The sequence below is a fragment of the Muscardinus avellanarius genome (assembly GCF_963383645.1).
Source record: "Muscardinus avellanarius genome assembly, chromosome: 5".
In the NCBI taxonomy this organism is placed as follows: domain Eukaryota; kingdom Metazoa; phylum Chordata; class Mammalia; order Rodentia; family Gliridae; genus Muscardinus; species Muscardinus avellanarius.
Genome location: NC_137790.1, coordinates 61758508 through 61774531, shown reverse-complemented (window position 1 = coordinate 61774531; position 16024 = coordinate 61758508). Strand labels below are relative to the sequence as shown.

Sequence of the window (16024 nt, the reverse complement as noted above, 5' to 3'; positions counted from 1 at the left end):
GGCTAAAAGGAAGAGGCAAGCTGGGCTGTGTGGCTCACAGCTCTACATAGCTAAAATAGTCAGGGAATTTTGTTATTGTTGTATAATTAGCTCCTTAAAGAGACCTGAAAAAACAATTATATGATAAATTAGCTCTATATCACCATTAGCCCCTCCTGGCAGTTTGTAATGATAAATTAAGGCTTTTAATCAAATGGTATATATTTCTATTTTCTGCAATGATTAATGTTGTAGGGATGATTCATAGTAAGGATATTAGCTACTATGCAATTACACCCCAACTCTATAGCAACAAGAGTATTATGCTAACACAGACTATGAATTCTCAGTTGAAGAGCAAGAAAATCACAGTTTTAAAAACATATTTAGTATTTCTTAAACTTTCTTAAATTTATTTGGCTGAAAGAAATGTAATCCTAATTTCAATTTTTAGTTGATATTTCCAGACGTTTTAAGTGTATAACTTCTAAATGAATAAATTAATTAAAGAAATTAAGAGATAACTCAAGTGTTATATCCTTTTTTTTTTTTTTTTTTTTTTTTTTGCAGGTCTGGGGATGGAACCCAGGGGCATTCGACCTCCGAGCTATACCCCCTGCCCTGTTTTTTTATTCTTTATTTTGAAACAGTGTCTCACTGAGTTGCAGAGGGCCTCAATAAGTAGCTGAGGCTATTTACAAACCATGATCCTCTGGTCTCAGCCTCCCAAATGCTGGGATTACAAGCGTGCTCCACCATGCCTGGCTTGGTCCTGGGGATTTAACCCAAGGGCATACTACCTCTGAGCTACACCCCCAGTCCTATCAGCCCTATTTTATTTTCGTTTTTGAAACAGGTTATCACTAAATTGCTGAGGCTAATCTTGAACCTGTGAGTCTCCTGTTTCAGCCGTCCAGGTGTTGTTATTGTAGACCATACTCAAGCATTATATCTTAAAACAAAATATCTGCGGTCTTAAAATAATGAACCAGCTGATATATTTACTCATATAGGCACACACAATCAAAATTTCAAGGTTTTTAATTAAGCTTAGCTTGTGGTTAAAAATTATTGAGATAAAAATTTAATCAACCCTTTTCTGGCTTATAAATACATTTCATTCAGAATAGGCATATGGCTCACAATCTCTAAGTATACACTCTGCTAGCCAGTTGCTTGCTGCACATCTGGTTAACATGCAACATGTATTATTTTAACCCTGCACAAAGGCCACAGAGTTAATCTATGTGTAGTAAATATTTAAACCACTGCATGAAAATAATAGCACACTAGGTAGAAACATTGAAAATTAAGCTCAGCTCAGCACTCAGATTTCGCTGGTATAAGATTCTGATCAGATCAAGTTATCCAAACCATAAAATCTGTGTATATAAACTTGGTCTCTGAAAGAAAAACTATTTGGGAGGGGAATAAAACCTTTTCAAAGATTCTAGATAAGAATTCAGGGAATGGAATTTGGGGGCAGTATAAGTTTAAATGAGACAGGGTAATATACACAGGAAGCTTGCAGTCAAGTACATGACTGGCTGAACGAAAGTTTTAACTTCACTCACGAAAAGAAAATTACAAATCTCTATTGACTGGCAAGCTCAAGGGACAGGCATAAAAAGAAAGAAGACAGCTGCACTACCGAGAATTCTATGCAATTCCTTTTCTTCTTTCTAATAACTTTTCTGAGAATTTATACAGCAGAAGTTTACAAAATAAGCTCTTTGTGTTTTCTTTGCCTAATGGAGGAACAGAAGAGAACAGATGTGGTAAGGCCAAGAGTAATTGTACGAACAACTTCATGAGGGCTTAAGGCCAACTCTGGAAAGAAATTTAAAAGGAGCTCAGGATTTGTTAATCTTTCTCCATCTTCTGCTTGACAATCAAATGCTTTGCATGCTTTTGGAATATGGAAAAAGACAATAGTATAATTTCTTCTTTCATACATGGTAATGAGGCCCATAGAGGTGAAATAACTTTTCTAAGACTAAAGGGTAAACTGATTTTAGGGCCCATGATAGAATAAGGGTCTCCTAATTGTGCATATCATCGGATAGAATTTTTTAAACAATTCAGTTGAGTAAACATCAAAAGGAGAAGAATACTGCCCCGTCACCTCCACTTAACAGTGCCCCTGTCCTGGCAAATAAAAGACTCATTTCATTTCAGCTTTTTTTCCACACTGCTAACATCCAGGTCTGGTAAATCCACATAGATTACACACCAACCCTGGGCCGTGAGGCTGACCTCAGCAGAAAACCCTTATGAGTCTGAAGTAATGATTACAGGGATGAAGCCCAGCCCTAGGTTTATAATGTCACATGCACAAGACCATTCCAGATTTCAAGCATTTGAGACAACATGCTATTTAAGAAAATGATCTTCTATTCCTTTACCAAAATGGTTATATGACTTGCCACCTAGTGAAGTTGATTGTAATAAAATAAACTCCACTGGGTCTAGTTTAAATACCTTCAGAAAGGCTTTGTAATAAAGTGGTATCATCAATTGTTTGAAGTCTGAAGAGAAATGAGTCACTATAATGCAGGGAGTTCTTAGTATGAATGGACTTCTTTCTGAAATAAGTGAATTTTCTGATTAAGCCAGGGGATTAGTGAAAAGTTATACCAGCAGTCATCCCTGGGAAAGAAAGAGAATTAGTTGATCTGAGTATCAGGGCATCAGGAGCTACCACAGGCTGTTATCTCTGCTAAGGAAAGGGGTTTTGTGATAACAATGTTACCGTCTGCTTGGAAAGGAAAGGGAAGGGGTCTTTTCCTTCAATTAGTGGAGTACACTGTCCGCTTTACTTCCTTTCAGTGTTTGCAATCAATATCCTTAGAACATATACAAATTTACAAAAGTTATCAGGCAGAATCTAGATCGTGCAAACAATTGCTGTTTACCTGAGTCCAGGTTATTAATACAATCTACCAGCTGTTCTTGGGAACAATATAAAGAACCCGAACCATAAATGGATGACTAGAGGAAGGGAAGAACAAAATATATAACCATGATACTGTAAAATCCTTAGCAATAAGGGGAGTTGAAAACAATAAACAAATATAAAATTCAGTTTTCCTATACTTATACCTGGCATAAACACAAACTATTTTAAGCTGTAGTAATTTTAAAAATACTAGTCTTTTTCCGAGCATTTTTATCACAAATTTTCCAGAGAACTGTGATGCCAGAAGATAGGACATTCTATCTTACAGAAAACTCAGCTTTATACAATAAAATGAGTAAAGGGAAAGACACAATGTTAAAACTTTTTTTGATTCAGTATTTAAGTAAATATTACTCAAATTGTTATACTGAGGTTCATAACATTGGACATTCTCTATTAAGATGCATTCCATCTATGCAATTAAGTAAATAGTTTTAATTGTCATTTTTCATTATCTAGTGATGTTCATAGATGTAGTAAATGTTTTTGTTTCAAAGGTCTTTCTAGAATTTTTAAAGTGTCTGTTGCCCTAACAGACATTTGGGAAGTAATAAGTCAAAGGTAAGTGTAATTTAATAAAAAAGAAAAAGAAAAAGAAAAACAACTGTGCATTCCTGTTTGCTACTGACCCTCTTCAGTTGCTGTTGTAACTGTTCCCTCATGGACTCAGGACAATTGTCCAGCTGGGTCTTCTGCTCGGAGTAAAGCTCCTGAAGCCTCTCTAGTTTTTCCCTTTCAGCATCAAGCTTTACCTTCTCCTGAAGTTCAGAAAATAGAATAGAAATTACCTTCACAGCCCAGCAGGTGCTAGCATACATTTCTAAGCATAACACAAATATACACAAACTCCATGATATTCTATGAATATAGAAACACAGCTTGTTAGTGATTAATTACAATACAGGAATATAAGTGGAAGTTTAAGACAAGAGGGCCCAGATTTTTGCATTCTCAAAATGCAGCCCCCTTCATTGCATAATGAGAATAACCCGCCCTTCCTTCCTTCCCTCCTTCCTGTCGCCATGTGCCCAAAGCAGGGGAAGCGAGGGGAAGGTTGATGCTGCTCAGCAGCCAGCAAAGAACAAAATAAATGAATGCCAGTGCCGACCAAATGCATGTGTTGGCCTTGCAAAAGATCACTTGTTGGAGAACCAGACAAAGAACAGGGGGCACTTATTTACCGCAAAGCACTGACATGGTTCGATAGGCTCAAGGCTTTTGATAAATAAGTTTTAGCAATTATTAAAATTTGTTCTCAGGTCAAAGGCACTCTAGGTGCACTAGCCGATATGCCAGTCACTGGAAAAGTTTCTAGCTATTTGGAAAGGTTCAGAGCTTAATTAGAAAATTATGTTCTAGGAGAGCATCTACTTATGAAGCAGAGAGAGCTAGTATAAATGCAAGACAGATAAAGTAGCAAGGGGAAGGTATACCAGCCTCTCACACACCAAATCCATGGCATTGACTGCGCAAACATGGACTTCCTTACAATGAATGACATACGAAAGGAATTGAGACGTGGACTGTGAAATGAAAAACAGACACGTAGGAGGGAGAGAGGAGGAGAGGAGGGGAGAGAAGAAGAGAAGAGAAGAGAGGAGAGGACAGGAATACTAAATCCCTCCAAAGTGATCCTGGATCCTTTTCAGGATATAGCAGGTAAATACAGTACAGTACTTGTATGGCCTTAAAGACGATCTCTTAAATTGAGAAACAAGACTTTAATTTGTTTACTGCCAGAGTCTTTGTGGCTTATCTCTTTATGATTCTCTGAACACTTGAAGCACATCTTAGAAGTGATTCTTTACATGCAATACTTCCAGCCTAAAGAAAAGCACTTTATGAACCTCTTCCATGAATTTATATTCATAAGTAAAATGACAACGCCATTACTTTCCTTATGTTCCCTCTCTATAAAATGGTAGAAATAAAACTAGCTTCTAAAATATCACAGGATTATTTTAAAAGATAAAGCTCCAAAATAGTCCTATCAAATTATTATTACTATAATCTCTTTATCCAAATGGCCATGACGTCCTGTGTCAACACACATTTAGATTCTTGATGAAAGATACTGGGTTCAAACTGAAAAAGTATATGACACTAATACCTATGCCAGTTTACTTGAACTTCTATTCTACTTAATTTTAAAATGTCAAAGGTCTTTTAGAAATATATATTTAGCTTTAGAAATGAACTTTTTTCCTGAAAAGAAAAAATCCAGGAGTCATTGAGAATCCCACTATCATCAAAAATGATTCTACACTGGGCATGGTGTCACTTGCCTATAATTCCAATACTTGGGAGGATGGGACAGGAGGATCATAGGTTTGAGACCAGCCTCAGGAACTTAGCAAGACTCTCAGTGACTTAGTAAGATCCTTTCAAAGCAAAATATTAAAAAAGGGCTGGGCAAGGTGGCGCACGCTTGTAATCCCAGCATTCAGGAGGCGGGGACCGGAGGATCACAGTTCACGGACAGCCTCAGTTACTGAGAGAGGCCCTTTGCAACTCAGTGAGACTCTGTTTCAAAAAGTAAAAAAGACTAAAAATTAAGGCTGGGAGTGTGGCTTGGTGGCAGAATGCCTTTGGGTTTCATCCCCAGTACCACAAAAATAAAAAATAAAAATATAATAAAATAAAAAATAAAATGACTACAAATAGGGCTGGGGGTGTAGCTTGGAAGTACAGTGACCCTGGGTTCCATCCCCAGTACCTCAAAAAAAGAGGGAGGGGCTGGGAATATAGGTTGGAGACCAAAAAAGTCTGTAACAAGTTGAACTTAATGGTATAAAAGGAAAGTTTCTTCGATCTTTGACAGTATGTTTGCTCATGGTGCATACCTCCTGAGCAGAAGCTGAAGGCAGCAATGGCATTGTTAAAAGGATTCCAGAGTATTGATCCATAATAAAACGGAATATATTAGTACCTACTACATTTAGTCTTCAGTTTTAGGATTAGTACTTTTTTTCCTTAAAAAAATCCCAGCAATACAGAATAACTATTGATTTCTGGCTAAGAAAATGTGTTATTTCCTCTGTATGTGGGTCAAAGATTGCCCATAGCAAGAGAATTTTATCCCAACAATTCTATTTCTAGATGCTTGTATCACTAGACTTTGCAACAACTCCACTTCCAAACAGAAAATTTAAAAAAGTAAATGAGACTACTCATTATATAATCAAATAGCACATGTACAAAGCCCTAAAATTTAAAATTATTTTTGATAGAAAAGACTGACACAGTATTAGTTAATATGGATAGCCACTGCTTTAAAACACAGGTCTACCAAACCACTGTTCTGTTGCACTCTATTTTTAAATTGTTAATAATAAACACAAATAAACAACTAATAAAAATACCTCATGTTTACATAGTGCCTTCCTTCTGAGGTGCTCAAAGTGTTTCGCAATTCCATACAAGGGGGCGGTTAAGAGAATGATGCAAGCAGGCACCATCAGAGCCTTCCGCAGCTTCTCTGTTCATCAGTAATGCTATGACCACTACCTGCGTCTCAGAGCAACAGCTCCCTGGGGCCAGAGCTGGGGCAAAGGAAGTAAGAGGGGAAGGATGAAAGAAGGCCGGCGGCAGGTGGGCCCTGTCATAAATCACAGAGGGCCACCGAGGCAATATCACTCCTGCAAGAGCCAGAAGTAGACCAACTGTGGGCCAGAAAGAAATGAATATTCCTCTCTTCTATTTATTACCCAGGAAGTTTTCAAAGGAAAATTAGCTGGAGACAAATATTTAATTAGAACCGAAAGCATCACCTTCTATAGTGCAGTAAAATAGATACACACAGTCAATGGCATATGACAGTTCAGGGATTCTTGCTTTTTTTTCTGCATGTAAAACGTTAAAGCTGTATGTTTATTCTCTTTCTCCAAATTACAATTAGTTGGTAAGCTCACTTATCCTCTTTTTCTCTCTCTCTTTCTCTCTCGGTGGTGGTACTGAGGATTGAACCCAGGGGTGTTCAACTTCTGAGCTACACTCCTAGTCCTTTTATTTTCTTGTTTTGAAATAGGACCTCACCAAGTTGCTGAGGGCCCCCCAAAATGTTGAGGCTGGCCTCCAACCTGCAATCCTCCTGTCTCAGTTTCCCAAGTACTAAGCTTACAGGTATACGCCATCACGCCTGGCTTAAGCTTACCTATTCTATTACCAATACACTGAAATTTTCCAAACATCAAAGTAGGAAAAAATATAACATCTAAAAATATTAATAAATGTATTTTCAGAAAAAATATGAATTTAAGTGAATTTTTAGTAAATTTAACAAATTTCACTTTGTTGGAAAATATGATTATAAGGAATTGAGTATTCCTGAAAAATCCAGATGTTTACAGGGGAAACTTACAAAACCAAAAACAGAAAGGGACTTCCTTAGAGACGAAAAGCTTTAGTTACCACTATTCTTACCTGACTTGTCTCCCTTTATGTACTGAAAATCCCAGTTGGGTCACAAACTCATTGCCAGATTCTCCCTATTTTGTATGCTTAATACAGGTATTCCTAAAGTTCCATATTTATATAAGACCAATGATAAATTAAGATAGAAATCAGTATCAAAAACTGGGTATATACAGTTGTCTTTGAGTATCTTCAAGGGATTATTTCCGGGATGCCCAAGGATACCAAAATTCATGGATGCTCAGGTCCCTTATTCAAAATAGCATAGTATTTTATTTGCACATAAGCTATACAAGTTCTCCACATACCTTGTTATCTCTAAAGAACTTGTGATGCTTAACAATACCTATAATGTATTGTTTAGGGAACAATGAAAAGAATAATTTTGTACATTTTCAGTACAGACAGATTTTTAAAATATTTAGAATCCTTGGTTAGCTAAATTTGTGGATGTGGAACTCAGGGATGCAGACGGCTGGCTCCTTGCTTTCACAGTGAGTTTTTTGTTCATCTACTCAATAAAGATTTAAAAAAAGACCAGAAGTAGAGAAAAGAGGAAACTGGATCACTCTCCTCATACTGCCCAGTCCTTCAAGCTCCGTGCTTAGTCACAAATAGTCCCAGGGCCACAAGGCCTATCACAAGCATCCTGAATTTCTCCAAGTTTCCTACCATGTAGCCAGGTTGAGAACCACTGGCTTAGCCATCAGGATCATGTGAGAGACAAAGGCCATTACGATTTGATTTTTAAAGATGATACAGGACATTAAATCAAGATTCATAAAATACTGTTCTTAAAATACTTAATTCTACCCAGGAGTGGTGGCACATGCCTGTAATCCCAGTATTTGGGAGGCTCAAGCAGGAGGACTGCAGGTTTGAGGCCAGTCTCGGCAACTTAACCAGACCCTGTTTCAAAACAACAACAAAATTTCTTCTTAAAGGGCTGGGGATGTAGCTCAGAGGTAAAATGCCACTGGGTTCAAGCCTCAGTGTCAAAGAACAAACAAACAGAAGAACTCATCATAGTGCTTTTATTTCACAGTATAAAGGCCCTCTCTTACAAGTAGTATTCCAATTGCACATTGTTTTACATTCAAATTAAATGTCTCAAGTAAGTCAAATAAAAAACCTATGACAGATTCCAATATCCGTTCAGAGACCCTGGCAGATTTTACGTTCAGATGCAAAATGTCTGCCTTCTAGTCATATATGTGATTATTCAGTCTACCCTGAATAATTTAAACTTTTGCACGAGAGTTACCAATAATTTTGAATGATCCTTAAGTACCCAAAGCTTAAAAAAAACGATTTTGCTAGGTCTTGTGGTTAGAAGACAGTAACATATGTTTTCTCAGTTGTATTCTTGAAGGAAGATGCTGAATTTAATTAGTTGGCTCTAGGTGAATTCCAATGCTACACAAAAAGCACAAAAAGTCCTTTTTTATTTTAATTTTTATTTTTTGTGGTACCGAGAATGGAACACAGGGTCATTCTACCTCCGGGCTACACTTCAACCCTATTTTTTATTTTTCATTTTGAAACAGGGTCTCACTGAGCTGCAAAGGGCCTCACTAAGTAGCTGAGGCTGGCTGCGAACCGTGACCCTCCTGTCTCAGGTTCCCAGATGCTACAAGCGTGCGTCACCACGCCCGGCTTAAGATGCTTCATTCTTAGCTGAAATTCAAATGTTACTGAGCTTCTTTTTCGTGAAACTTTTACTCAGGTTTGGACTTGATTCCGTGATGTGTTAAAATCTCTAGTTCCTAAACCACCATTTTTGAAGTCCACCTAAAACCCTCTCCATATACCCTACAAATCCCTTTGTGTCTGATCCTTAAAACCGGTGAGGATATTCAGAAGGTAAACATAGCTTCATGGATGAGCCATCCATTTTTTATCCATAATCATTTGTCTGGATTTATTTATTGTGCAGTGTTGGGGTCAAACCCAAGATCTTACACATTCCAGGCAGGTGCTCTTACACTGAGCTACATCTCCAGCCCTGAAATTATGCTTTTAAACAACTCTCTTAAGGTATAATTGACAAATGGAAGACTACGTGCTTAACATTCATTTTGATTACTCTGGACACATGCTTAGACCATACTGTTTAAATCCAGAAGTGTTTTTAGATCTCAGAATATTCTGAAATTTGTACGGATAGTGCCATGCATGTAACATATATTAGATAGCATTCCCCATGCTGTCTGGAGCAGTCCCCTAAAACTGAACATTTACTATCGCTGTAGCTACACTTATAAGGAGTCAACCTTACAAAGGGCACCTTCTTTTAAAAAAACTTTCCAGGTTTTAGAACTGAAAAAAAAAAAAAAAAGATTATAGACCTGTGCCAAAAAATGGCCACTGTTGAGATTCCAAGCTCTAAAGTAGTGTAACCTTTTTCTTTCTGCTTTTTTTTTCCCATTTGGCTTTGACATTTTAATTACATGACTGATGGATGTGTAGTGTAGAAATAAAAAAGGCACTAGGTGTGGTGGCACATGCCTGTAACTCTAGTACCTGGGAGGCGGAGATAGGAGGATTGTAGGTTTGAGGCCAGCCCCAGCAACTTAGTGAGATGGTAGTAATTTAGCGAGATTCTGTTTCAAAATAAAAAAAATAAATAAAAAGAGCTGGGGGTGTAGCTCGGAGGCAGAATGCTCCTCTGAGCATTTGAAAGTGGGGTTCAATCCTCAGTAACAAAGAAAAGAGGCAAATTGGAACAACCAGGACTTATTTAATAATCAACCACTAAAAAAAAAAAAAAAAAAAAAAAAAACCAACTGGAATCCTGCTGATTTAATCCCCAAATCCTGTGATATCATTCTACTTCCTTTTCCCTGAGAGCTAACTTTGAAATGTAAGAACGAGCCATGGGAAGGGCTGGGTCCTTTCTGAGCACAGGCTGTGTGACCTGGCAAATGGTTGGCACAGAGAGGCATTAACACCTGCTGAAGAATCTGGGCCAGGCGCCCTGTCTTCCCCTGGCTCTGAGGAAGGATGGGGAGGAAGTAACAGGTACTTTGGCAAGACACAGGAATAAGACTTAACCACTTAGTAATATATGCTTCTTTTAAAACATTAGAAAGCTAAAAATTTTCAGGTTTCATCCAGAAATACATTATATGGAGAGTGATCTAAACTGCAGTTAAGTGTGTGGGCCAGGCTGTAAAATGTCACAATAGATCTCTGTGAAGACATAAAATTTTTGTCCCTAAAACAAAAGAGTGGTTTGAGGTTTATGCTCAACATCTGGGCAATGGGAAGACTTCACCACGAGGAGGAACTTTCCCATAAGCATTTCATTTGGTTTCAGCACAACCGACTTTTGATTTTTTTGTGTGCTAAGGCGCACGGATGAAACACAGCCAATCCCAAACCGGAGGAAACTGAAAACTATTTTTAGTTTTGAATTTTTAATGTACTCAGAATTAGACAAAGCCATCCAGGAAACCTACATAAACAGATGCACATGTTCAGACTTTCCCAGCAGTTGCTTGAAACCCGGCTTTGCCTTTGAAGTGGGGTAGGGAAGGCAAGCCCATTCAGCAAATAGGCCTTTGCCCAACCTGGGCTTCGTGGCCCAGTAGCTTCCCTACTCAGTCAAAAAGCCCATTAAACTAGAACAGTTTACTCAAACAGCTGCAACAATCCCCTCTCCTTTCACTTGACGGTCTCTTTGCTTAGTGTTTCACCAAATAAAAATCTCCTCTGAGTCGATGATCTGTGATGTGGCCACTCTCTGAGACTACAACAGGCAGGTGTCATTAGCTCAGGGTCACAGGGAAACAGGTTAATTGACACTCACAATGGTATCACTCCAAGGCCAGCCCAGGGAACTACTGCAGAAATGTGCAGTAAATACATAATAAAATACAGTGTCTACATTTTACCTTGTATGTAGAATTATATCCATGGTTTCTATTTTATATGGTAAAACATAATAAAAAGTAATCATATAAAATATATATTAATTTGCTAAATATGTAAAAATAAAGGGATAGTTCCCAAATCAGTATAAAAAATAATACTGGAGGCCAATCTCAAGAGGCAAGACACACTGTCAACAAATTTATGCCAAGACTTGAAGTGAGGTGTTTTTAAGCTTTTCCTCCATGGCTCCAGGCCTTGTCTGCAAAACACAAGGGCCAGGACGACAGGATGTACTATCGGCATCTGAACTGGGCCTTGCCCAACCAGGATATCTTTTCAGGTTTTGCTTTCCTCCTTCCACAGTTTGTATCTGACCACAGCAACAGGTGGATGAGAAAGGAAACGTGATCCAGAAGGCCAAAGGCCACTTCCTCCTTCTGTCTTATGCTCTGGCTTGTTTGGCAGCGTGATTTCAGGTCCCCTGGCATGTGCACTTCCCATACCAGCTGTCCTGAGACTTGGCCACACATAGCTCTTTGGCAGGTGTTTGGCTCAGTGTCGCTTGTACTGCTTGGCCCGGATCGGCCATTAGCAGGCGAATCCAAGGACAATATTCCCAAAGCATACTGTGCAGTATTTTGGCACTGACTATATGCTGGATAAACAGTGGGTTGAAACATTGGCTTTCTCTGTTTCAAAAGCTAGAGAGGAAAAATAGCTAATAAATATCTAATATGTCCAAAACAAATGTAAATAATAAAATAGGTTGTGTAAAAGGGATAAAGGAACAACAGAGAGAATATCATCTCAACTACAAAGGTCTGGGAAGGCTCTCTTGAAAATATGATAGTGAGCTTGTGCCCTGGAAAACAGAAACAATGGAGCCTCGGGAGCGGGATGAATCTTAGAACCCAAAGGAGGAGGGCCATGGTGAGAATGGTATGAAGTACAGAAAAGCTGATGGCAGAAAGGTTGGTGACAGATCACAGTATGGAATTTAAATTTATATAAAGTACAGTGGGACACGACCCAGAGTGCTATATCCTACTGTACTTCATATACAGCTAAGAGGTTTCTCTGATGTAATATAGTGGTGTGGGGGGGTATCCAGAATGGAGCCTAGGGGTACTCTACCACTGAGCTACATGCCCAGCCCTTTTTTATTTTGAAACAGAGTCTCACTAAGTTATCATGTGCTGGATTCACACCTGAAATCCTCATGTGTCAACCTCCCAAGTACTGAAATCACAGGCCTGTGCCACTGTGCCAGCTTCTAACATCGTTTTTGCTTTTTTATTTTTTAATCACCATGACTTCACTTGCCGTAAAGGGAATGGATTGGAGGGGACAGGTTGAAAGGAGACTAAAGAAGAGACCTTGATGATTTAGAGAATGCTGTTAGTGGAAATGTGAGACACTGAAGTATGATGGAGAAATACCAAAGTCAACTTCCGAGGTTTCTGTTTGGATATATAAATGAGTAGAGATGCAACTTCCTGGCTTGGAAAAATGGGATGGGCGCAGGTCACTGTAGAAGGCAAGAAGAAAGATAAGATCAAGAGCTCAGTTATGGAGATGTATGGTTGGAAATGCCTGTGAAATACCTGAGTGGAGATAGGAGGTGGGCTACGGGATATGAACCACAAGTTCAGGAAAGTACGTGGGCTAGAGATGTACATGTGACAGTTACCGGCATACACAAGTTCTTTAGAGCCATGGCTATAAAAAGAATGTGAGGACACACAAGAACTAGGTTCTGATCAGAGATGAATATTAGAGAGACAAAAGTAATAGGAGGAAAATAAGACCAGGATCCACAGAGGCAAAGACAGAGAGAGAGAGGGAAGGAGAAAGAGTCAAGAAAGAGAGTTGTCTCGGTACTGGATGCCGCTCAGGATTCTGACAGCAAGAGTGCTGAAAGGCATCCGTTAGACCGGGAAGCAACAAGTCCTCAGTGCTCTTAAAAGGAGAAAACTGGTGGAATAGTGAGGACTAAGCCAACTGGAATGTGAGGGACGGTTAATCTGGATTTGAGAGACACAGTGTACTCATAAAACTGTTTGAAAAGTTTATCTGTGGTGAACAGAATGGAGATAAAGTAGTAGCTTGTTTTTAATTTAATAAGGTATTTATTACTATTATTTTGCTTTTTATTTTTGGTACTGGGGATTGAACCCAGGGATGTTCTACCCCTGACTCACACCCCCAGCACTTTTTATTTTTTATTTATTTTGAAACAAGGCCTAAGTAAGTTGCTGAAGGTCTTGCTAAGTAGCTGAGGCTGGCCTTGAACCTGTAAGTCTTCAGCATCTCAAGTACTGGGATTATGGGTGTGTGCCAGCACACCTGGTAGTATTGAATTGTTAAATTACAAATAAGTTTTTAAATAATAATGCTGTCATGCTGACAGAGACAGCCCAGCAAATTGGTAGAGTTTGTGTAGAAGGACTAAAAGACTTGAGAAAGTGGGATGGGATGATGTTTAGCGCATATCAAGAAGGACTGGTCTTTGATGAGAGGAGAGAGCCTTTCCTAGTCAGAAGAAGATCAGATGCTTCAAATTTCTCATTGATGAAGGTGGTGAGATCATCTATGAGCCATTAAGAGGGACATGAGCCAGAGATCTGAACAGAATAAAGTCATGAAATCGCTCTGTCAGAAAATGGCAGATCAAGTTTATCTGATCATCACAACAATTCTGCCAAGCCATGTTGCGTCTCTGAGTTTTGTTGTCAAGGATATTCAGTGGTATCATCTAGCCTCCTCCTGTTTCCTCTCCCCTCATCCTCTTCTAGAACCCCTCAACCAAAGCCAATTTCTGCCATTTTTTCATGCCATGTAATGATAAACAATAATTACACCTGCCCAAACCAACTAATCCCCAACAGCTGTACGAGTTGGTCCTGCTGTACTTCAAGCCCCTGCAGTCCCCTCACTTTGCAGTTTCTGTCTATTCACCAAAACAGTATAGGAAGAATGGAGGTGGCTTCTTTGCTTGTTTCTGCCTATAATCTCAGAGATTCACCTCTACCTTGGGTCTGGAAAACATAGCACAGTTTTCCCTGAGAAGTGAGACTTAAAATTAGCTCAACTTGCTTTACTTTGGGCAGAATTTGATGCAAATAACAGACAGACAGTTGAATTTAAAGGCTGTGCCATTGGTGTGCTACATGAAGATAAATCTCCACAGATAAAAAAGACAGAGAAAGGGTTCAGGGAACATGATATGCCATTTCTACGTCCTACACACTTTCTAATAAGACACAAACAGCAATGCATTTATCAAATATTATCTAATTTAACTAGTGTTTATTTGGTAATATACTAATAAGAACCAAAACAAGACAGTTAATGCCTCCAACCCAAAGTTTCTGGCTATATCAATGCAGAGTCATTGAAAGACATAAACCATTAGCTAAATCCTCCTGTATTACTGATGTAGACAATGGAGCTATGGGATTTTAAAGAAAATTATACCCATTACTCAAATAGATTCATTATCATTAAAAGGTCTGCAGGTGAAATGAGCATACATAAAATTTATTATGTAAAAGCTATGCCATCTAATTTTGTCATGTAGGCAACCAAAATATTGATGTGTAGCTTTTACTCCAATTCCATTTCTGACAATATCATTTCGAGCTCATTCTTTGGCACCAAGATCAAATGCCCCTATTTTTAGGCTCAAACACATAAGAGCCTAAAAAGGAAGTCACATTCAACAGAAGTTCTTTCCACACATGACCACTAGAACTCCCTCAAACTGAAACATCTCCCCTTTTCTCAGCTTAGTGGAGAGCATGACTAGCAAGAAAGAATGTGTTGGAGCTCACTGGCCTTCTGCTTTCCCAACTCAGAATTCTATCTTAATTCCGGGCTTAGTTCAGTTGTCACTACATCATAATGGGAAATCAGTGCATAGTATTTCTCAGAGGGGGTAAAACTCATAAACAGACAAACTAATATCCCAACTGTTAAAAAATCTGTAGGTAGTTTTCCATAGTTTCCCTAGTAGATGTCACCTGCCACTTATGTTGTGACCTGAGATGTATATAGGCAAGACCTCATCCAGGCCAAGCATCACTTGGCCTCCTGGACAGTTTCACTTGGCAGGGTGGGGACCCCCTGAAAGCATCAACACATTTTCCAAAGAGCAGTGCGCTTGCATTGGAGACAATGGCAAGGCAAGACAGGTAAGATGAATGGCTCCCATTCATCTTAATAAATAGAAGAACAAAAAAGAAAGGAGACAACCCTATTTGGATATGCTTATGCCAACCCTCTAGCCATAAAGAAATTCAGTACATTAAAATAAAAAAAATACATTTTAAGAACAATTGAGTTGGAAAAGCAGAAAGGTTGATGATACGAAAAAATATAAAAGCGACCCACTCATTTCAGGCAAAATTAGCTACCATGAAGTAACACAGGCTCTGCTCTTTCCGCATCAGCTGCCCAGTACTTGAGAGTTCTTAGTTTGTGACACTATTGGATCTTCCACCTTCACTCTCGAGCTACTATCCCCAGGAATGTGACACCCAGATCCAGAATTATGGCAATTACATTTAGCATTTAAATTCAATTAACTGGGACCACAGCTTTATCCATAAAAGTTGCATTCAAATAAAATTTTTGTTACCTTGGTCTTTTCACCAACAATGTTCTTTTCCAGTTCAGCTATTTTCCGGTTTAGGTCATCCAAAATCTCCTTCTCCTTCATAAGTTCAGTGGTTTCAGATTTCTGCTCTCCACCCAAAAGAGCGTATTCCAAATCCAACTAAGAACGTAAAAAAAAAT

General features: G+C 38.7%; 1 protein-coding gene across 3 annotated transcripts in view; it reads right to left on the bottom strand.

The window, feature by feature from the left end:
* PHLDB2 (pleckstrin homology like domain family B member 2) overlaps positions 1 to 16024 on the bottom strand; it is a gene marked incomplete at both ends in the record, with an annotated part of 135671 nt that overhangs the window by 36106 nt on the left and 83541 nt on the right. For 2 of the 3 annotated variants that reach the window (XM_080696142.1, XM_080696140.1), the window contains 2 exons: positions 3568 to 3696; positions 15867 to 16004. In XM_080696142.1, the coding sequence (XP_080552268.1) occupies positions 3568 to 3696; positions 15867 to 16004 (267 nt within the window). The remainder of the gene's footprint in view (positions 1 to 3567; positions 3697 to 15866; positions 16005 to 16024) is intronic. The other variant, XM_080696141.1, reaches the window with a different exon arrangement.